We start from the raw sequence: 23,880 nt of genomic DNA on the forward strand, positions 1-23,880 counted from the left end.
TTATCTTCAGAGAAGACTTGAAGACATTGTTGTTGAATAGACAACCGACATCTACATTTTGTTTTGTGTTTGTTTGCAGGGTGCACCATGGCAGAAACTCAAGATGGTTACGTGAGCTTCTCCAACTTGGCAATCTTGATCTCTGGGTCCAACTGGCACTTTGTTTTTGCTGTCACTTTCCCTCCAGGTAATTTCAGCATAGTGTGCTTTTATTCTCTGTTTTGGAAAAAAAAAATAACCCCTTCTCCCTTATAATGGGAATAACTCCTATTATGACTAAGAAGTCATTATAGTTTAGAGAAAGCATTCTCTTGGCTGTATCATTAAGGTGTGAGAAGAAAGAGCACATGTAGGAATTAAGGCTTAGGAGACTCCCAGTGAACAAGAACCCAAATGTACATTTTCCTCTAGATGTTTCAGTTCACTTTGAGTGTATGACTTGTTTCTTTTTTTTTTCTTTTTTTCCTCCTATTTCTATGACATTTGGTTGGGTGTTAATAGGAAAATTTTAATTTATAAGAAAGAGAATCACAGGAAATTATGAATATTATGAAACCTTATCTTTGGATATTATTAGGAATTATGAATATTATGAAACCTTATCTTTGGGTACTGTGCTCCTCATCCTCTCCTCCCCTGAAATGGTGACAAATACCCATTAATAATCTCATGCTTTAAAAGTACAAGGTGTGGGAAAATTGCTCATGTGACCCAGTTCTTCTTGACAAACCATTTTTTAAATATCTCCCTCTGAAGTATTAAATGTGACTCTCATGAAAATATGTAATGAGCACTTGTCAACAAGTCTTTTAACTCACTGTCACCCACACCCTTTAGAGATGGGCTTTTCCCACTCCCCATAATGCCTCTGATCTCAGTTGTTACAGGTTATCAGTAGTTTGTTCTTTTTCTTTTGTCCTTTATTTATTTATTTTTGGTTAATAAATAGATAATTTATTTATCATTATGTATTTATTTATTTTATTTATATTTGTAGTTTGTTTATCCATTCTTTTGTTGAAGGACATTTGGGTTGCTCTTGGGTTTTATAACTATGAACAGAGCTACTATAAGCATTTGTGTGTGGGTTTTTTTTTTTTTTTTTTTTTTTTTTGAGACAGAGTCTCGCTTTGTTGCCCAGGCTAGAGTGAGTGCCGTGGCGTCAGCCTAGCTCACAGCAACCTCAAACTCCTGGGCTCAAGCAATCCTTCTGCCTCAGCCTCCCGAGTAGCTGGGACTACAGGCATGCGCCACCATGCCCGGCTACTTTTTTCTATATATATTAGTTGGCCAATTAGTTTCTTTCTATTTATGGTAGAGATGGGGTCTCGCTCTTGCTCAGGCTGGTTTCAAACTCCGGACCTCGAGCAATCCGCCCGCCTCGGCCTCCCAGAGAGCTAGGATTACAGGCGTGAGCCACCGCGCCCGGCCTGTGTGTGGGTTTTTTAATGCTGATAGGTTAAGTTTCTTTTTTAGATTTATTTTATGCCTTATTTCATAAACAATAAGCAGTGAAAACCAAAATTTTTCATCTATAAAAGAGAGGGGCTCCAGAGGAATTCTTAGATGTGCCCTGTCAACAAGGGGACCCCACTTTGGCCCATCATCCATTGCCAATGTGGCTCCACCCACAAAATTCCCTTAGAAATTAAGGAAGTCTTTTGGTGTTATAGTAGAAGTCCTTGTGCCCCAGTTTTGACGTGTTACATGGCATATCTTGAGTAGATGCAAGCGTCAGAGCAAGTAGTTTCACACATTCTGGAGCCAAGAACATTTTTGTTTGAATTAGTGGAACATAAGAGTGAATGAAGCTGAAATTGTGCACTGGTGAGAACTGAAGGGGAGAATTGGAAGAAATCTCCATCAATAATGAACAGAATTGGAAAGAACTACTATTACGTGTTGCTGTTGGGAACTTGTAGTTCTTCAGAAATATAAATCTTGGATTTCTTATTGATTCATTTATTTAATCATTGAATTCAATAAATAAATCTTGAACACCTACTATGTGCCAGGTAATCATACCTATTTCACAATATTTTTATGATATTAGCCCCTTATTGATATATTATTAAAACTTTTTTTTTTTAAAACAGGAGTCAACATTACAGCTCGATCCAGGCCGTTTGCTGTCTTGCCCGTGACTAGAAAGGAGAAGTCGACCATCATCCTGGCTGCTTCCCTGTGCTCTGCGGTCTCATGGCTGGCTCTGAGCTGTCTGGTGTGCTGTTGGTTTAAGAAAAGCAAAAGCCACAGAAGTACATGATGTTTGGTTTTTGGAATGAAAATTTTTTGAAAAAAGATAGTCCTCACATATAATACATTAATGATTCTTTTTCTTTCCCCAAAACCAAATTTTTATAAGCGTCTACAACATGTAAAACTACATGAAGCCAAATTGTTCAATTAACATAGTAGAGACAAGGATTACTTGATCTTAAGTAAAAAAACAGCAACAATAAGAGAAAATTCATATTTATTAAATACTCACTATGGACCAGGTTCTGAGTACTTTAGATAAATTAATTTATTTAATACTCACAACAACCTAATGAGGTGGATACTAAATAGTATGTCTATATTATGGAGGTAGGGAATGAGGCACAAAAAGGGTAAGTCACCTGCCCAAGGCCACACAACCACAAACAAGCCAGGCAGTTTGGCTCTAAATCCCACTCTCTGAGACACTATGCTCCCCTGCCAGGTGACCCTCCAAAAAGCGAGTTGAAGAATCAGGGGGAAATATCCTATTCTCCTTCCAAAGAGGGAAGAGAGTGCTTTGTGTGTTTATCTCTAGAAGCATAGAAATTATGTTCTTAAACATATCCCAGAAGTGGAATATTATTATTATTATTACTACTATTATTGTTCTGGCTGGAGACATGGAGTCACTGAGGGAAGGAGGTTTTATAAATGAGGCTTCTATCTTTCTACTCTGTTCTGCAAGTGCAGGAGAGGAAGGCATAGATCAGGCATTGGAAAATTCCTTCCTCCACCATGTCCCCACGCGCCAGGCTAGACCATCCAATGAGCAGAAGAAACACTTGTGTCACCAAGACCAAAGTTGTAATTTAAAAGAATTACATTAAAAGCTGAATTTAAAAAGAAGCAAAACGAGGAGAGGCAAAGAGAAAAAGTAAAAGAAAGAAAGAGGGCGTAGCATGGTGCCACTACTAACTGGTACATTCACCGTGCTTGGATTTCTGAGAGATACTTGGGAAGAAGGGATGCTCGACTAGATACACGCTCTGTATTTGAACCAGGCTTTAGGGTGCTATCCCCGTCTCTCTCCCTGTCCTGGTGCACTGAGCTGGGCAAACTAGAAGGAAACTCTGTGTGTTGCTCAAGAAAAGTGGGATCTCAACCTGGCTCTGCCTTGCATTGCCTGCGATTTGTTGAACTGCACTCTTGTGTTTGTTTTTAATCTGAAGTTCTTTCTACACTGTGTGTGGGGTGGTATGAGTGTGTATGTGTAGTTTCTTCTGGTTTATAAGCAGATTTTTCATAATTTTTAAATCTTATATGACCCTGTGAAGTATGTGATTTAATTTTCACCCTCCATTTTCTGTCTGAAATCTGCTAGCCATGCAGGAACCTCTCCCTAAGCTCTGCTGACCCCATCTCTTTTCTTTCGTTCCCCCAGCTCTAAAGGTGGCTTCTTCCTGCAGTTACTAACTTATCTGTTACCTCAGTGTCTCCTTTTGGTTCTTTCAAACTTTCAATATCAGTGGACACATTTCCCTGTATTTGGCCATTTGAAAAATATTGTTTCACTGAGTTGCTCAGATGTTTTTAAATGTCGACATATTTCATTCTACAATTCAAAAAGTAGAATTAGTTAATATCAACAAGAATCTTTAAGAATCAGAAATCTGTGAAGCTCATGGTAGTTGACACAAGTTTTCCAAAATTCGAAGTTTCCCATGAAAGCTTGAATTTCATCAGTGGCAGCAAATACTGTAATTTGTTTCTTTTTTTAAAAAACCCACTTCATTGATTTTAAAAAAGAAAATTTGCCAAATAATGAAGTATGAGTAACCACAGTTTATTTCTCAATCACTGTTCCAAGTTCTTTCAAGTAAAAATGTTGTTCCTTGAAAAAAGCAGGTAGTTCAGCTCAAAACTCAATTGCAAAATTGCTTTTACTTGAGAAAATTATTATTTACATTTTTAATAAAATTCTTTTTACTGCACCATCAAAAACATTCTTAAGTGAAACTGGCCTTTCCCCCCACCTCCTGTTATTGGTCTTTGGTTTTGTTTTGTTTTGTTTTAAAGTGATTTTATCTTAGAGTATATGCTCCCTGATCACATCTGTGCAAAAATATCTACTTCTTCCCCTATAACTATCTTCTTTCCATACCATGGCATGGCATTACTTCACATTATAGTATAAATTTATTTGTTTATCCTCTACCATTCAAACAAGAATAAAAGCTGTATGGGGGCAAGGACCAGATCTCCCTTACTCACCATCATCTTCCCAGTGCCTAGAACTGTGCCTGGCATGAAGAATGAAAAAAATATTTGTGATTAATGCATTTATTAAATAAATTAATAGAAGATGAAGTATCTCTGCAGCTAGGGGTAGGCTGAAGATACAAAGTTTTCAATCAGTATTACACATCTGCTTGAATTTTATGAATTGTACCAATTTCTATTTCCATGTTTTGATACCATACTGTAGGTTATTAACAATGGAAGAGGCTGGGTAAAGGTGCCATTTCCTGGCAGCTTCCTGTGAATAAATAATTATTTATTCAAAATATAAGGTTTAAAAAGTACTATTAATAGTAACATTCTGTTACTTATTAATCAGCTCTGTGCAACATGAGCCACAAATGCAAGGTATATATAATATTCTAGTAGCTATTTAACCCAGTATATAAAAAATACTATTTTAATATGTAATGGATATAAAAACATTAGATATTTTCCATTTTTTTCAAAATTGGGTGTGTACAGTACATCACAATTGGGACTAGTCACATTTCAAGTATTCAACAGCCACATGTGGCTGCTACTGCATTGGACAGTACAGTCAAGTTGGTGAAAGGCACATGGGATTTTATGTCATGATTTCTTAAACTCTGAATATAGTATGTGCATTCTACCACATGTATGTCACAGTTATGGGGGGAAACACCTTACCACTTAGGGCCCACTTACAAATGAAAATGTAACTTACAAATGAAAACAGAAAGCTCTTTTGTTCCCATGCATACAGAGACAAAACCTGAAGAGATTTCTGAATCCCAGACTAATGGTCAAAAGGATCGTATCCATACCTCATCCAAATGCCGAGGATCTCAAGCAGGGACCGAAAAAGAGGAGACTGTGGTGGGGGAAGGTAAGCTGGGATGCGGGGGTGACTCCCACAGGAGAGACCCACTGTGGGTGAAAGGAGCCTCCCTCTCCCCCTGGCTGTCAGTTTCCAAAGCAATTTCGTTTATAGCTCCTTCTTTAGTCTTTGTTATTTCTTCTCAAGGAAATTATACCCCAGCACGGAAATACATGGGTCCAGCTGATTCACTCAGCTATTAACCAATTATTTGAATTGACGTTTATATGTTTTTTCTTAGTAGAAGATTATTGGTTTAACATTTGAGTTCGTTACATAGAGAAAAAGAGGAAACCAGAATACAGGCATATAATCTTTCCCTTAGCTATTGCAAAGCTGCCAATTTGGCAACATTTATCAAATTGGGAAAGAAGAGAGTGTAGTTGCCAAATACCAACTATGCAAATTAGATTGAGTAGAGAACCCTCAAAAAATGAGTCAGCTTTGCTAAGCTCTGCTTTGTTGTTTAGTTGTACTTTTAGCAAAACGTATTATTTGTCTACATGGTAGATTATGCCAGATGATTTTACTTGTTATATTGTTAAATTGCCATTAGAATTAGAGCCAAGCAGAGAAAAGATAAGCATTTGCCTGGGACCAATGCTTTGCCCTCATCCTACTAAGACTACTGCCAAAAGTAGGAAGACTAGACAGAAAACAAGATGGCTTTGCCAAGTATGGATATGATACATGAAAAATATTCACATGATTTCCATGGGTCTGCAACATTTTAAAACATATGCTCTGAAGAGAAGACTATTTCTACTTTTTCTAAGTAAGAACCAATTATCATATTTTCTGTTTGAAAAGGAATACCAATCCTACTGGTTCCGAGTGCATGTTTAACCAAAAAATAGCAGTCAATGTCATTCTGCCTCTAAATAGTTGAATGAGCTCTTGCATGTGTGTGTGTTCATGTGTGTGTGTGTGTGTGTACATGTGTGCATGTACACATGTATCAGTTTGTTTGCATGTTTGTATTTTTTTTCCCCATAAAGGAAATAAAGATTTAAAAAAAATTTTCCCAACACATTAGCCAGCCATACTCCAGCTCCTGAAACTGCACCAAAAGATGGGGTGATGGTCTTGGTGGAAAGAATGGAGACAGGGAAGGGTATGGGAATTCTTTCTAGATTCCATCTAAGGCCATTTTAATTTTGGTTTCTAGAAGACTCTTGTCCATATTATTTCATGTAAACTCAGGGCAGGTGTTTGACAACTGCCGTCTGCACTTAGCGTTTCGTATTGAGCTGCATTCTTCAGTGAAGGGCAAGAGTGATGCTAATGTCTTCCCTAATCTAATATGGCCATCTGCATGAATCTCAGTTGCCCCACTTAAATTAACTACATTAAGCAGTCCACGATGCCTGGGTGTTTTATTAAGGAACATTTTTTATGTAGTGGCTTATTAATAAATTATCAGGAATGAGACAAGGGACAGAGCTCCCATGGAAGAGTTTAGATTGAAGAGATAGGAGCATCAAAGAGGCCGTTTTATTAGGATACCCAAGTTAAAAATAAAAAGACGTGTTATCCAAATTCTCCCCTGGGAATTATAGCGGATTTGTTTCCTTATCTTCCAAGCTTTTTCCAAATCTTAAGAGTATTGTTTCGAAGGCAAATAATGAGACATCTTCTGAATTTTTTTTTTGAAATTATTACCAGCTATGAAACACCTAATTATCGCTAGCTTTAAATAAATTTGGTCTTATTCCATTATTTCCATGGCACTTTAGTTTCCCCTTTTCCTCTGTGTTTCTAAACTTTCAACATTTGATGATAAAGTGATTGGCTTGTCTCTCTCCTCAGCCCAGGGCCTTCACTAAGCACTGCCATCGCACTTAAGATCATTGATCTGATGGAACTGAGCATTAGTACCAGATTTAAATAGCAAATTCACCACCTTTTACCAAAAATTGCATGCATGCGGTAAGGGGTTTAGAGAGTTGTGTTGGGGGAAGAAGGGAATAGAGCATATATCGCTTCTATTTTCCTGTTGCCAGAGTTTTTGACATATAGAGCCATCTAAGCCATCTTTTAAAATCCATGTCTGCTCATGTCACTCTGCTATTCATAAGATTAAATGAATTCCTGTTGTCAGCTGGAGAGGCAGGAGGATGTGACAGCAGGAAACTCAGGAGTCAGACTGGTTTTAAATCTAACTCCCCTATTGACTGATTTGGTGGCCTCCAGCAAGATACCTAACCTCTCAGTGCCTTTTAGTTTCCTCATTGGTTAAACGACCATAATAATACTGCCCAGGCTTACGGCTGTTATACAGATTAAGTGAGTTAATGTCAGTAAAGAGTGCAGAAAAAATTCCTTGCATATTGTATTATCGTTGGGGTTTTTTAATTGTCATTTAAGACTTGCAGCCCTCTAAGACTTGCCTCTATCCAATCTTTCTAACCTTATTCTGGGTTTTCATTCTTATTTGGGGTTATTGCCTTTGCTTACCCTCACCACACTCACTCACTCACCCTGGGACTTGTCCAATATCTTCCTGCTCATTTACTTGCACAGTTTCCTCTAGTTGGATTTTTGGCGTTCACCTGCTAAAACCTGCTCAAAGGACATTTTTCTTTCTTTTATACATTAGACACTCCCAAAGGGTGAGGATTGTTGGAAGATGAGGGATGAAAAGTTACCTATTATTGGGTACTGTGTATACTATTCAAGTGATGGGTAAAGTAAAAGCCCAGACTTCACCCCCCACGAAATATATCCATGTAACAAAACTACACGTATCCCTAAAACAATAAAAATTAAAATTTTTAAAAAAATCCTGGTCAAGCATTAAGCACTCACTTAAGGTGCATTTTTCTTAAGAATGTTCACAACACAAAGAAGTGATAAATGTTCGAGGGGATAAATGTGTTCATTACCTGGGTTTGATCATTACACATTGTATACACGTATCAAAATATTACTTTGTGTTTCATAAATACGTGCAATTATTATGTGTCCACTAAAAACTTTTTTTAAAAAAAAGCTTTCCGCAGTCCCTCCCTCCTCAATCAAAATGAGTACGTTCCTCATTGGGTTCAAAGAACATAGAAAGTATGCCTCCATATTAGCACTTATGGTCTTTGGGATTCATTGAATAGATGACTTCCTGTTCCCACAGGACAGTGATTCTCAACCAGGGCGATGTTGCCTCCCAGGTTGGGTGACTAACTCATCCTGGTTTTCCTAGAACTGTCTCAATTTTAAAAGTGAAAGTGTCGCATCCCAAGAATTTCCCCAGTCCCAGATAATCTGGGACAGTTGACCTCACTACCTCCAGAAGACTTTTGTGTTGCCACAGCTTGGGAGAGAGGGAGTAGTCCTGTCATCTCGTGAGTAGAGACCACAGATGCTGTAAACATCTGACAATACACAGGGCCTCCCCCACAGCAAAGATTAGCTGGCTCAAAGTGTCAGTAATGCCAAGGACGAGAAACCCTGGCAGAAGCTATTACTCATCTTTGAAACATTTAAGTGAGAGCCTGCTGGAATGACTTAATGAATGCAATTAGATTTTATCTCCCAATAAATATTAAATAAGTACTTACTGGTATCCTGATGTTTATTTAGGACATCATAAGGCTCTCCTTGTATAGTTATAGAGAGCTGATATCTGGTCCTCTGTCCTTCATGGATTTTCAATATGGTTGGAAAATTAGAGAACAATTCCAGGCAAAAAGCAATTAAGTGTAAATCACTCACAACAAACAATGTGCATTTAAGAATTTAAGTATGGGAGAGAATGCTAAAGGAGAGAAAGAATATCATTGTCCTAAGTGACATGTTTAGGTCCTCTAACTCCTAAATCATAGCATGCTGTTTCAAGTTCCATTTGCTAAGGGCTTGGTTGTCCAGTTTGCACAAACTCAGGTTCATAGAAATGCCAGGAAAGGAGTCCTGTTTGCTGTGTCAAAGTTCAATTTTGAAGAACTCTTTTTCAACTGTTTTTTTGCTCCCCTAAACTGGTTAATAGCCTCCAAATCTTCCAGTCTATGTACCTCAGAGTTCTCTCTAACTCTTAGTTCTCTCTTTACCACCCTGTCCTCTTGCTTGGCAAATGATCCATTCTACCTCTTCAATGTCAACTTTTTCTCTCTCCCTCTCTACACTCGATTTTCACAGATATTGCCACCGCGTTTGTCTTTGCAGACAGCCACTGCTGCAGACCTCAGTGCTGTCTTCTCCAAGTCGTGTGCACTGATCTTTGGCCACTGTTCACATGGTGTTTTGTGTGGAATCTATGCACCCAATGTTGGGAGTTAAAAAATGAAACGTAAAAAGTCTGGCTATTTGGCCTATTACGAATGTGTGACTATGAACATCAACTTATCTCTACCACTTTGGGGACCTATTGACTACAAATGGTGTCAACGGTGTCTTCAATTATGTCTCATTTAATACATTCCTTACAGTGTCTACTCCTCCACTTCATATCTCTTTTCCCTGTGGGAGAGTATTTCCCATATAAAATATAGGCGTCCCCATAACCAGATGTCCTTCTCTAGTATATCCACATATCCACAGTCCCCCATTCATTCTGATCCAGATCAAATACCTATTCTCTTTTTCAAATGATCTGGAAGGAGTAGCTCCCTTCTCTCAACTTTTATAACACTCTCCTCTTGTTCGCTGAACACATTTTATACGTAATATAATTATTTTTGCTCATCTTATTCAGATCTTTGGTGTAAATTCTGTGTTTTTTACAAGCCCAGAAGCATTTTTACCGTGAGGATGTAGGATATTAGAGCCCCGGTAATGATTATTGAGTGAATGATGAAGACAAGGATGAAATAAGTCCCTTTTCTTTTCATTCCCTCTTTCCAGAGATCTCTGGATTCCAGGAGTTCTTGCAACTGCTGAAAAAAATAGATCCCCTACTTCTTCTAAAAAAGATATAGAAAGTTTGTCCAGGTTTACAAAATTAATAGCAGGATGATGAGCGCACATCTTTTGTGTCCTAATGATGGGCAAAATGTGACTTCTTGATTCTAGGAGATGCTTTCTGTTGGCTGCTTTAGCTTCTTCTTCCAGTCTCTGTGCCACCGCTTTTGTCTTTGCAGACAGCCACTACTGCAAACCTCAGTGCTGCCTTCTCCAGTTGTGCACTGATCTTTGGCCATTGTTCACATTGTGTTTTGTGTGGAATCTATGCACCCAATATTGGGAGTTAAAAAATGAAACATAAAAAAGTCAGGCTATTTGGCCTATTACGCACGTGTGACTATGAACATCAACTTACTTCTACCGCTTTGGAGACCTATTGACTACAAATGGTGTGATTTGTGAATATAAAATGAAAGGACTATCAATTTACTTTTTATAAGTACAAATCTATAAGAATTACAGGAAGAGGGGAAAGGAGGATGGCCTTAAGTTGTCTGGAAGCAGGGAAGAGCAAAACAGTCGAGGACCAGAAATTATCTCAAGTTCCCGGTAAAGTAAAACCATAGGAAATAGCTTGGAAATGTTTAACAAATAGCATGTCCATAATATATAAGAAACAACATATGACCATCTCCTACTTTAAAAACATGAATAATACTGTGAAAATACATGAAAAATACTATATGAAAAGCATATCGTATTTGTTCTATGAAAAAACTTTAAAAATAATTAGGGATAAGGGCATGCCTACTAAATAACATGAAGTGTTCTGATGCTATTTTCAAACAAGAACCAATATTACAGTTAACAATGGAATATTAGAGGAATTCTTATTTGAATGAGGACAAAAACACATATTTATGCTTATCATAATTGTATAACATATATTTTGAAATCCTAAGAAACACAGCCAGATATAAAACAAAATTAAGAGGACAATGTTGGAGATGTTTTGCAGATGATATAATATTTTTAAGGATAACTTAAAAGATTCAACCATTAACTGCTGTAATTTTTGAATAACTTGAATAACTTCCTCAAATATAATGTCCATCTAAATAATATCATATAAGTTAATGGTAAAATATACAATAGTAACCAAAGAATATGCTGTCTTGGAAAGTCTTAACAAGAGACGTGTCAGATGTATTTTAAAAATAAGCTATATTTCATTAAACAGTCTAAAAAGAAAACTTGAATACATAGGGAATTACAAAATGGTTTTAATTATATTGACTAACATTGCAAAGACTTCAGTTATTCCCAAATGAATGGATTTAATGCAATTCCAATCACTTTTTACAGTCTTGAGTAGCAAAAGATGATTCTACAGTTCATCAGAAAATACAGAGTGATGACAGAAAGCCCATTTTCTAAGAGAAATAGATTTTATGCTAGTGGAAATGCATAGCTCTACCAGAGAAATATTTATGTTGCTATTCTTAAGACAATGTCATTCTGTTACAAGACTATATAGGCACATTAGTGGAAATAGTCACAGCTGAATGTAGATATTATATATATAGGTATAGATATAGATATTAGATGTAGCAGTATAATACATTGATAAAAGAAGAAATAGAAGGAAAAACAAAGGAAAACAGTCTATAAATGGGGCTAGTATACTTGACTATTTAGAACATTTGCCAATCTACATTTACATTTTGAAACATACATCAAGGTAAATTCCAGATGGATTAATGAGTTAAATCAGGTTTACTAAAGCACATTCATTGCTAGAGTATCACAGAAACAATAAAATGGATATTGCCTATCTTATAGTGTGAGACTAAAGACATTTTTCCTTCATTTTATAATTTTCTGATTTTTATACCTCTTAATTTGTCATGTATTACTTATTAAAAATAAATAATAATTTTTTTACTTAAAGGAACAAAATAATCTAGACAGGGCCTAGGCAATAGTGTTTGTTAATTATTGCATATACCTTCTCCAATATATGTGCAAGACTATTGCCCTATTGACAAATGAGGAAGCAAGGTGGCACACATTCTTTCTGTTGGCTGATCAGTTGTACATCTCTCTACTTCGTACCTTGTTTAGGCTCAAAGGTCCAGGCAGTTGTATAAGGCCTCTGTACTGAATCCAGGTAACCCAACTGCTGGCTGCTGCACATGGAAAATATGAACAGGATAGGGGAAGGTAGGAGGAGAGGGGAAATTCATTGTTAATGTTCTCATTGCAAAAGAAGCCACAAAAATTTTTTAAAATCACTGGCACGGCATGTATGTGTTGCTCGAGAAAGTTTTGGAAGTCAAAAGAGGTTAAAGATAGCTCGGAAATATATTAACTGTGCATGGAGCTAGAGGGCCCCCAAACCAATGAGTTCCCCTCTCTGTAGAGAAGGTACATATATTCCCCATATTTTATCTCATTTTTTTCTAACACTTGATCAGATCTACCAGTGGGACTCTAACAGGCAAAGGAGGGATGATTTATAATCCCATCTTTCCATTTTAATGGGGACTCATCACCAAGGCGGGGGTGGAGAGGAGGCATGCCAATTCGTATGTTTTGAAACACACTATCCTTCCTTCCCTAAAACCCAAACATTCAGCTGAATGCCTTAGGACACATATCTGCTATAAATTCATTTTTTATCTAATTTGTCTGAGATCTAAGCTTCCTGTGGAGGTCCGAGATCAAAGGATTTGATTCCTTCTGATGTCGGCGCTGACATATAATGTGTGCTGACTTAGTTCTGTCTATAACCTCACAGTGGGAGGCGGCCAGCCTCCCTGGGCACCTTTACACAGTGAACTTTCATTTCAGCTGGGGAGTCTGTCAGGTACGTTGCTGATTGGAGCTGCCATGTAAATAATTCATGGGAGATTTTTTAAATGTTTTTGGGTCTGCAAAGGAAAGCTACGCTTGTGTTAGTCTTTTATGAATAGATGCAGACTCGAAGAACAAGGGGGAAAAGATTTCCAGTGAAGGTCTCTCAAAAACAGGATAACAATATCTTCAGTGGATTGAAAAATAGGTGACTCGCCGTGTTTGATTCCTCTTACATGAAGTGCTATTGGTTTTACCGAGGGATTAAAATTCAAAGCCTTTTTACCTTTTTAAAGTTTGCTTCTACCTGAGAATTTATTGTTCTTGTTCTTTGGTTATTTGCTGATCGTGATAAACTATGTCTTTTCCTCCTGGTGGGAGCAGTAATTATGGAGATGATACCAAGCTCAGTGCTTGGCATAGGACTGGGCATAATGAGGGGACAAATGGTTGATGGCACAAAAAAATTCCTTCCCTGAAGGAACTCGAAGTCCTAGGAGGAAGATGAGACTGTCACACAAGGAAAGGTGACCAATAATAGAAGCAGCTGCACAGGTCAAAAGAAAAACTCCAGTCAACAAGTATTGAGGCATAAATCAATGTAGTTTGAGCTGTCAAGAAACACTTCTGGAAGGAGTTGCAGCTCCCATAAGACAGCTAAGTAACCTGAAAGTTCTCACAGCCCTAAGCCAGAGAATCATCCCTCAGGTAGGTGGCTGCGGCAGATACATGCTGAGCAAAACGACTGGAAAAGGAGAGAGAAGAATAACACGGGTTTATCATAATATTAATCGACGCATCATGGAAACAGTATGAACAACATGATTACTCTATCTCATTTTACTTCTCCATATCAAAAGCATTTTACATATATTTAGGTTATTACCTTCTCTCATCCTCACCTCATTTTCCACCCATTGTTAGATTAAATTGAAGTAGGAAATTGGTATTTTTTAACCCAATACTACCTCTTGTGGTTTGAGATCCACATGATTACTGTCTCTGAACACAAACCAAGACAGATTTCAATAAACCTGGGGAAAAGCATAATACGCAGGTTAATAAATTAGCATCTACATTGTATATAGAAGGGAAGTTAATGAATTTGGTGGTGAGATGTAAGAAGAGCAGAGACGGTAAATATAGATGACAATATTTCCACCTATGCCCCCAGGGGTTGAGAACAGGTTTCAACCTATTCTTTTGCTGTAGGGCACATGAAAGATGACCTCTGTACGCGTGATACACTCTCATGCATGGATCCAACGGAACATGCTTCTTACCTCCGCATGGCTGTCTTCACCTACACTATACTGTGTGGTACCTAGATCATTGCATCACCAGTGTTCTATGCTTCTGAATTTATTTTTAATTTTAATAGAAAAAATAAAATACAAATGAAATGCCAAGAAACGAAAACAATTAAAACAAGATTGCTAACAGGAAATACATTTTAGTAAATTGTTAAGTGTCACCTGAGAATAAAATGAAATTATACAACTGAAGCCCAGAAAGAGGCTGACAGGACAAAATTTGCAAAGCCAGCCAGCAGGAGAAAAGAACTTGAACCCTAATTTTGCAAGTTGAGTGCTCTTTTTGTCTTTCTACATGCACAACTCATATGTGGATGTTTGTTCATACATTTATATTATCTCTACATATTATATTCATGTTTTTTTTAAAATCAAAGATATTTACATTGTGCACTGGCATGAAAGCCAAAGTATTAAATAAGAATGCTTTTTAGAGTTCACATTTCTTAATATAGGTGTGAACTGGCCCACTAGTGAGGCCTGAAGGTGGTCTGGTTTTCATGTTTTAGTCTTGTGTTTATAATGAAAAATCCTTGTTGACTTATCAATATTATAAAAGTGCTTTTCTAGAAAGCAGTACTATCAAACTTTTATTAGATATTTAGTATTAATTACAAATTGAACATAGGATACTTTTTTTAAGTGCTTTTTAAGGGAAAAATACATACCCAAAGATATTTGGAAATCTATAAGCTGATGTTATTCAATCTTTAATTATTTGACAGTATCTTGTCAAGAATGCTAAATATGCAAAATGTGTGATCAACTGATTGAGAATGAAATCCATATTCTTCCCCTGCTTCTTTTCTTCACAGGTGTGAGGATGGAGGTCATGCCGTGCAAGCTGAGCCAGCTCCGTCACCAGTCGCATAACGGAGTGTGCAGAAGGAAGGTCAGCCGCCACGCCGTCCCAGAAGAGGCTGCTGTGCCCGCTCCCAGTAGTACTGGCACCACGTCCCCTGGGCACACCTGCGCTCCAGGCTCTCCTGCTCAGCAGACGCACCTGCAGGAGACTGGGAACCGGAAGGACACCCACGAGCAGTTGCTCAGATACCAGCTGGCAGGCCATGGTCAGCTGCTGCTGCTGTGCCCGGACCTCAGACAAGACAGGCAGAAGTTGCCGGGGCAGAGTCGCCTGAGCAAGGAAAGTGGCAGCTTGGGGCTCTCCCAAGAGAAGAAAGCCACCGGTGGGGACACTGAGGCATTCTGCCTTCATTCAGTACACCCAGAAACTATGCAGGAGCAGCTGGGTTCAGGGGCTGGAGTGGACCTTTGGACTGAAAGGCAGAATGTTCAAACTATTTCTGGATAATGAGTAGGGGGGGTGAGACCTGACCTGCAGGGACAACTATGCAGGGACAATGTGGATTCTGAATCCCCTTTTTAGCTTTAAAGTGGAAGATAGTCATACAAATGCTTGTAGACTAAGAGTGTTTCATATGTCTTTCATATCTATCACTGATCCTAGTCTAATGCCAGGCAAATAGTAGGTTATCAAACACTTGTGAATTTTCCACTTGTTTTTAGCTTAAGCCAGTTTATATTCTTGAGTTTGCCAACTTAATAATGATGTAATACTGACTTATATCAGTAGGAGTTATTATTAAGTGTCCTCTGGGATGATCGCCCACAATGGGATGTTTTGTTTTGTTTTGTTTTGTTTTGTTTAGACAGGGTCTCTGTCTGTCATCCAGGCTGGAATGCAGTAGCATATCATTGCTCACTGCAACCTCAAACTCTTGGACTCAAGTGAATCTCCCAACTCAGCCTCCCAAGTAGCTAGGACTATAGGTGCAAACCACCACGCTAATTTTTTACAAAATTTTTTGTAAAGACAGAGTTTTGCTATGTTGCTCAGGCTTGTCTCAAACTTCTGGCCTCAAACAATCCTTCTACCTTGGCCTCTCAAAGTGCTAGGATTAGAGGTGTGAGCCACCAGGTCCAGCCAACTTTGGGCTTCTTTTATGGAAGCAATCATGAAAAGGTCTGGTCAGCTCTAGTTAATTCTTCTGCATTACAGAAAAGCATTTATTTATCCTGTAGAACATTTGGAGGACAGGAGAACATGCTGCTGCCTGACTAGTCAAAGCTTACCTTCTAAACACAAGGCAATTTCCTGGTTTTTGCAAGTGGATTTTATTTCACAGTTTAAATTCAGTCATTATTGGGAGCCCACAGTAGTGTGAACATATCAATTTTGCACCTTATGAGTATTTACAGGTGAAAATTGATATTCTCATGGGTTTTGCTGAGAGTTTAGTTAAGGTCAAATATGTAAAAATACTAGATTTGGGGAAATAAATTTTCTATGGACAACAGTTATATCTTTCAGTGGTTCTCTCTGTTAGGAGCTGGGTCAAATTTTCATCTAGAAGAGAATCATGTTGAAAGACTGGAGATAACCAAGTGGCTAACTAACTTCTTTAGTAAAGAACTTCTTTCTGGAGAAGATAATGCATAAAGTTGTCTAACCAAGGGGAGGAGCGATTATGTCATGAGCAGCCTCTCTAGGCTGTGATTCCAATGGAGATCAGAACAAAGGATACACTGATGTTGATAAATGTGGTAAAGGCAGTTTCACCCAATTTATATATTTGTACAGGGCTCGTATCTGTTCAAATTGAAGGATGCCTTAAGCAGCTTGATTGTGACTTTGACTCTGGATCCAGAAGAGCTTATAGTCCAAGAGATTGCAAAAGCAAAGACAGCAGAAATGAGAAGAGTTTTCAAAAAGATTGCTCTCATATTTTTCTGAAACATAAAGGTTCCTAAAAGGTTAAGGGGCTGTCCTGTGGTTGAGTTGGAACAGAAGACAGAAACACCATCTTCTGTCACTGAATTTTAAATAACGATACCCTGGAATTAGGCCCATAGGAGGAACTAGCAGAAAGCCTTCAAGAAAGTATGTCTCACCCTACTATGAGTGGTCTGGAACATTCTCAGCTTCTTTGTCCATGCTTTAGGTGTCTTGTGAACATCTCAAATTTTATGACTGCCACAGAAAGGAGGTAGGCAACATTCTTTGTGTCACTGTGTTGGATTCTGAGGGAGATAGAAGTAGACATTAAGGTCAGTGCTCTTTAAGAAATTTCAGTCCAGGATATCTATTTATGTACAGGGAGGGCTTTGAAGGGCTCTGGAGGTACAAGCTGGCTGCCTGCCAGGTAACTCTTCTTTGTGGATGTATTTTGCTTGGGCACCAACAGTGTTTAAAGACATAACAAAACAAAAAATAACTTGAATGACTTAGGCAGAACATGCCTTCCCTAGTTTAATTAGTTCCTGTTATAACCAGTTCTTTATCTTATTTTTGTAGCTTCTTGGTGTACGAAATCATTTGCCTTTGCAATCTCTACTTCAGTGAATCCATTGGATCCTCAAAAAGCTGTAATATTTTTGGACAAAAACATTTCAGAAGTTAAGGCTTTTAAAGACTGTAAAATGGTAGCAGTCATAGGCCTTGAACTACTGGCTCAGAGCTGAGGGTTTATCTGCACCTTCTCCCTTTCACTTGAATGATTTCTTTCACCACTTTGAATTTCAGCCCAGGTGTCTGTCCTGAGCTCTATACCCTGAATTAGCTGCCTAGTGAGGATTTCCAATAGGTTATCCCACAGGCACTATGAGGTTAACACAGCCCTAAAACCTGCTCCTCCTCATGCTTTTTCTAACTCAATAAATGACATCACTGCACTCAGACCAAAATTCTAAAGTCAACCATGATTCCTCATTCTATCTTCCCCTTCCTAGTCAGCTCTGTTCTGTTTTTTTTACACCTTCTTTACTCTTCTCCCAGTCTTTACTATCTCTTTATCGATCATCCACGTTCCACAAGATTCGCCTTTCTGGGAGGCAAGTTTTATTCTATACCTCTGTTTAGGAACAATTATAATATAATTAATCTGTTAATTCCACCCCAGAAAAACCTGGGATCCCTGAGGCCAAAATTGGCTCTCTGAGCCTAAATAGCAGCCAGAAATATCTAGAGTAACTTGCAGGGCTCTGACACATGACATGGAGTTTCAGAGCCTAGCCAGAATGTCCCAACCCATAGTTAAGCTAGTTCTCGTTTTCCTCATCAAAAAATGGGAGAATTGGGCAAACGCTGAAGGCAAAGAGAACAGCTCTTGGTTCATTCATGTCTAGAAATCAGCCAATTAGAGCACTACTATAGGCCAACCCTAAACTTTTTCAGACTATTCAGTACATACTTCCCAGTAGTAACAAGGTATACCCTTTATCTCAATAAATACTGAAATATGTCTAATTCCTGTGTTATTTCAAAGAATCTCTTCTTGGCTCTCATTTCTGATTCTCTATACATAATGCACTCCTCTCTGCCAATAGATTGCACAAACTAAAGCTCTAGAGCAGGGGTCCTCAAACTTTTTAAACAGGGGGCCAGTTCACTGTCACTCAGACCATTGGAGGGCCGTTGGAGAGTGTAGTGCACATTCCACACATGCGCACTGTGGACCCGGGACCAGTCGGCTGCTAAGCAGGACAGGCAGCAGGCGGTAAAAACACCTGGCGGGGGTTGGATAAATGCCCTCGGCAGGCCGTGGCCCATGGGCCGTGGTTTGAGGACGTCTGCTCCAGAGTGTTCAAAATGTGTGAGAATAGATTTGAATTTCTCACTAGAAAAAAATGGTATGTGAGTTGGGACATATGTTAATTAGCTCAATTGAGCCCTTCTACAATGTCTACCTATTTAAAAACATCAAATTATACATGATAAATATATATAATTTTTATTCATCAAACAAACATAAACAAAAATGTGTATTAACATTTATGGATGTCAAAATTGAAAGAGAAGTATGTGGTTTTGGCCGACTGTCTCCCTGTGCTTTTGGGATCGTGTTCAGGGAAGGTACCAGGCTTTGATAGAACTTCATGTTTCTCCTAGAGCAGGGGACTGAGCCAGTTTGATCAAGGTGTGTCCTGCAGCAAACTTGCCCATGTTATTGCTAATAGGCAGCCAAGAACCAAGCAGCCTTGAGCTCTCAGGGCCCACTGCTTTCAAGATTTATTTAGTTGAAGAACTCCCTTCCATCTAGCAGTCTAACTCCAGCTGTATGAAATTACTATACATTGAAATACATGCAAACTATATGCAAAAATGAATACTGAAAAAAAAAAATGAATACTGAGTATGGGAAAATTAAATGTAAATCACATGCAAATATTATTCAACTAAGCTTCTATAAAATTGTGCATGTCAATAACAGTAAAGAATTTTAATTAACTCTGTCATTTCAAATTCATGCATTTATTCCATATTTTGCTTCCAGAATTTGTAATGTATTCAATGTCAATTTTGAAAGCTATAAGCAGAAGGAATTAAACACGAGCATACAGCAGTTGATTTCAACCTACACCATAGCATTGTGAACAATTACAAATATATTTGAGAGACAAAGTGCTTTTCTAGAATGCAATTTTTAAAAAGAGATAAAACATTTTTACAAAGTTAAATGAGGCTTAAGTGTCAGAATACAGAGATTTGGGTGTTTAAAAATATTCTTCTAGTGTTTGTTTTTTTAGGCTTCAAATAAGTTACCAAAAATAATTCGTGATTTCTTTGCTTGGAACGATTCAAGGAAAGGGTAAATTCTGTTTGTCAATCTAATCTGAGACAGAAAAAATTCATTTAATGTGCTTGTAGGACTTTCTAGAATTTACTGGGATTCAAAGAATTGATTGTTTCTACATTATCTCTTATTTTAGTCTCAGAATGATCTCATTCATTATCATTATATTTTTTATTTCAAAATTAGTAGCTTCAGCCTGGCGAAAGAGAGTCAATTTTCTTTTGAAAAATGTGAAAAACACTCATTCTTCTATCTTATAGATGAAGAAACAGGGTCAGTTGTCATAACTCTGTTGTAGCCCAAGGCAAATTAGAAGATTTGTTTGGATTATATCTGTTTTCCTTTTAAAGTTTCCCCAATTTAATGGTATATCCATTCAGTAGAATGACTGATGCAGAAAATTATTCAAGTTATATTGTTATAGTAAAACAGTAATAATGTAAATTCCAAAAATGGTGTGTATAATATACTTTTACTTATCATTTGTTTATACATAGAATAATTATAAAGAGATAACCAAGAAAATTTACAAACAGTGGTTACCTCTGGGGAATGTAATAGGGAACATGAGTTGATTTATACTTCAAATTTTATATCCTTTGTATTTCAATATTTTTATAAATGCATATTACCATCAAAATAAATTTAAAAATGTTTTCTCCAAGATATGATTGGCCAGAGTTTGGTAATTTCTTTAGATCTCAACAAGGGGTAGGAAAGGCTTATAGGAAATGCATTTAGTCCTTGAAGGAGGACTGGAATAGATACAGAGGAGAAGGAAAAAAGTGTAGAGAGTAGAAGATGAATGGACTGGGAACAAAAGACTGAGAAGGAATAAAAGGAAAATTAAGGAAAGTCTACAGGTGAGGTGAAGAAGGTGCTTTGGTGGATAGTGGTGAGAATGGCCAAATATGCTTTCCTACCACAGCATCCCTGGAATGTTCCATGGGGCATGCCACCAAGGGCCCCATCTGGATGAAGGCCCTATAAGGAAAAATTGTATGTGGCTATGGCCTCAGCATCTGCAATAAAATTCAGGTATAGTAGAGATGCCTTCACATCACTCATATGGAAGACACACTGTGGAAGTGGATGTTCACCCTAAGTCAAATGTGCACCCAACACGATACCGATAGCACTGAGAAGTGCCCACCCCATAGCATGCCTTCCTCCCTCATGTCAGTGTCACCCTGTGTGTTTGTTCAAGTCCAGATCCACAAGAACCTATTCTAAACCTGCATAACTTATAGTTATGTGTTGCATAATGATATTTCAGTCAATGAGGAAGCCCACATATGATGGTGGTCCCATGAGGTTATACTACCATAGTTTTACTGTACCTATTTAGATACACAAATACTTATCATTATGCTACAATTGACTATAGTATTTAGTACAGAAACATGCTACACAGGTGTGTAGCCTATGAGCTTTACCAGATAGTCTAGGGATATAGTAGGCTATACCATCTAGGTTTGTGTAGGTACACTCTACAGCTATGGTCCCCAATCCCCAGGTCATGGCCGGTACTGGTATGTGACCTATTAGGAACCAGGAGTGTGTCGCCACCTGAGCTCCCCTGCCTCCATCCTCCATCTCATGGAAAAATTTTCATCCATGAAACTTAGAAACCAGGTGAACAGCAGGAGGTGAGCAGCAGCGAGGAAGCGAAGATTCATCTGTATTTACAGCCATCCCCAATTACCCGCATCACCACCAGAGTTTAGCCCACCCTCCCACCTTCCCCTCTCCCTCACTCTACTCACTCTCTCCACACCCCCGCCATCCGTGGAAAAATTGTCTTCATGTAACTGGTCCCTGGTGCCAAAAAAGATTGGGGACCACTGCTCTACAATGTTTGCACAATGACTGCATCACCTAAATGACACATTTCTCAGAATGTATCCTTGTCATTAAGCAATGCATAACTGTATAACCCTGAAAACAAATGGCAGACTCTTGGCAGCAGCTATCACTGCACACTTCCTGGGGAAATTCCAGAGATTCAGATTTCTGTAATAGAGACCTAAGGGGGTGTGCGATTTAATTTGTGAATAATGAAAGTGGATTGAGAAATAAGGTGCTCCAAGTTTTTTTTTTTAAATATTCAGATGAATAAATAATAATGGGTGCTTATCTACAGTTTTGACAACTTTAGAAATGCTGTAAATTTAAGCTATAAGTCAAGTAATGGCAAATATCAAGTTTCACACACACACACACACACACACACACACACACACACACACACACACACACACACATTTTTATTCTATTCCCAAGGATGTTACTGCCTCAATTATATCTCTTTCCAATACCATCAATTTTTCCCCCATCTACTGATTTATTCCCATGACTATCCAACATGGTTAAGCAGCTCCCACTAGGAGAGAAGAAAGAAGGAAGGAAGGAAAGAACAGAGAGAGAGAGAGAAAGGAAGGAAGGGATGAAAGAAGGAAGGAAGGAAAAAAAAGGAAGAAAACAAAAGAAAGGCGAGAAGGAGGGAGAAAGGAAGAAAAGAAAAAGAAAGAAAGAAAAAAATATTCTTTGATTTAATAGGCCCCTTCAAATCTCTTTCCAATTTTTCTACTTCCATTCCAGAGAAATAGTTTAAAAGATTTTATTCACACATTTTATTACTTCCTTGGTTTCCATTCACTCTACCAAGCAATGTGTCATCTGACTCCTCCATCTCTCTCTCTCTCTCTCTCTCTCTCTGTCTCTCTCTCTCTGTCTCTCTCTCTCTTTCCCTCCCTCTCTGCTATGTGAGAACAGAGAGAACTTGGCCATCTGTGAACAAGGAAGAGTGTCTTCACCAGGAACCAAATCTGCTAGCACCTTGATCTTGGATCTTCCAGCCTTCAGAACTGTGAGAAATAAACGTTATTTAAGCCACTCAATCTATGGTATTTTGTTAAAGCAGCATAAACTATCTAAGACACCTCCTTAAATGTATACGCACATCATCAATATGTGAATATGTCTTTTCCATAGATCCTTGATATCATATATTTTAAAAGTTGCCAACTTGAAATAGCATCTTATCATCATTTCTAGTGCATTAGTTTTAATATACTTTTATACTCCTGGCTCAGTATAGTCTCACCCATTCAATCTTTCATTGGAAAATGGGATCAATAATCTCAACCACAAATTATATTAATGTTTTAAGTTAATTGCTTAATATTTATGTTTCTTCTTTCAACATGATTTTAATGTTTATATTTTGTTTCATAACCGAATGTATAACAAATAACATAACAAATGTATAACAACTAATTATGCTAAATTTACTTCAGTGTCTATTAATGATCGTTTTTTCTTTCTGTTTTTTTTTTTTTTTTTCTGAGACAGAGTCTCCCTCTTTTGCCTGGGCTAGAGTGCTGTGGCATCAGCCTAGCTCACAGCAACCTCAAACTCCTGAGCTTAAAGGATCCTCCTACTTCAGCCTCCTGAGTAGCTAGGACTACAGGCATGAGCCACTACGCCTGGCTAATTTTTTCTATATATATATTTTAGTTGTCGAGCTAATTTCTTTCTAGTTTTTTAGTAGAGACAGGGTGTAGCTCTTTCTCAGGCTGGTCTCAAACTCCTGAGCTCAAACAATCTGCCTGCGTCGGCCTCGAAGAGTGCTAGGATTATAAGCATTAGCCACTGCACCAAGCCCATCAATGATCTTTTATATCATGGTTTCACCCACTTATAATCCATTACTTTGTTGTATCTTAATATGTTGAAATACATATGGTAGTAATTTTTTCATGAAAAGTACATTTGATGTATTATTTCTGAGCCCCTTTTTCATATAAAATGGCTTTCATACATAAAAAAATGGCCGATTATAAAATATTTTAACCACAACTTTTACTTTGTAAAATTTTGGAAACATCATTTCAGTATTTTCTGACTTTAGTGTTTTAGAAGAGGTGTCAGAAACTAGTGG

The 23,880-nt window shown here is 37.9% G+C and overlaps 1 protein-coding gene across 1 annotated transcript in view; it reads left to right on the top strand.

The window, feature by feature from the left end:
* Positions 1 to 20,589, top strand: part of PKHD1 (PKHD1 ciliary IPT domain containing fibrocystin/polyductin) — a 424,797-nt gene extending 404,208 nt beyond the window's left edge. Inside the window, exons 64-67 of the mRNA XM_076003302.1 lie at positions 80 to 187; positions 2,097 to 2,258; positions 5,228 to 5,350; positions 15,159 to 20,589. Coding sequence (XP_075859417.1) covers positions 80 to 187; positions 2,097 to 2,258; positions 5,228 to 5,350; positions 15,159 to 15,655 — 890 coding nt within the window. The 3' untranslated portion in view covers positions 15,656 to 20,589. The remainder of the gene's footprint in view (positions 1 to 79; positions 188 to 2,096; positions 2,259 to 5,227; positions 5,351 to 15,158) is intronic.
* Positions 20,590 to 23,880: the final 3,291 nt, after the last annotated feature.

Source organism: Microcebus murinus, chromosome 5 (genome assembly GCF_040939455.1).
Source record: "Microcebus murinus isolate Inina chromosome 5, M.murinus_Inina_mat1.0, whole genome shotgun sequence".
Taxonomy (NCBI): domain Eukaryota; kingdom Metazoa; phylum Chordata; class Mammalia; order Primates; family Cheirogaleidae; genus Microcebus; species Microcebus murinus.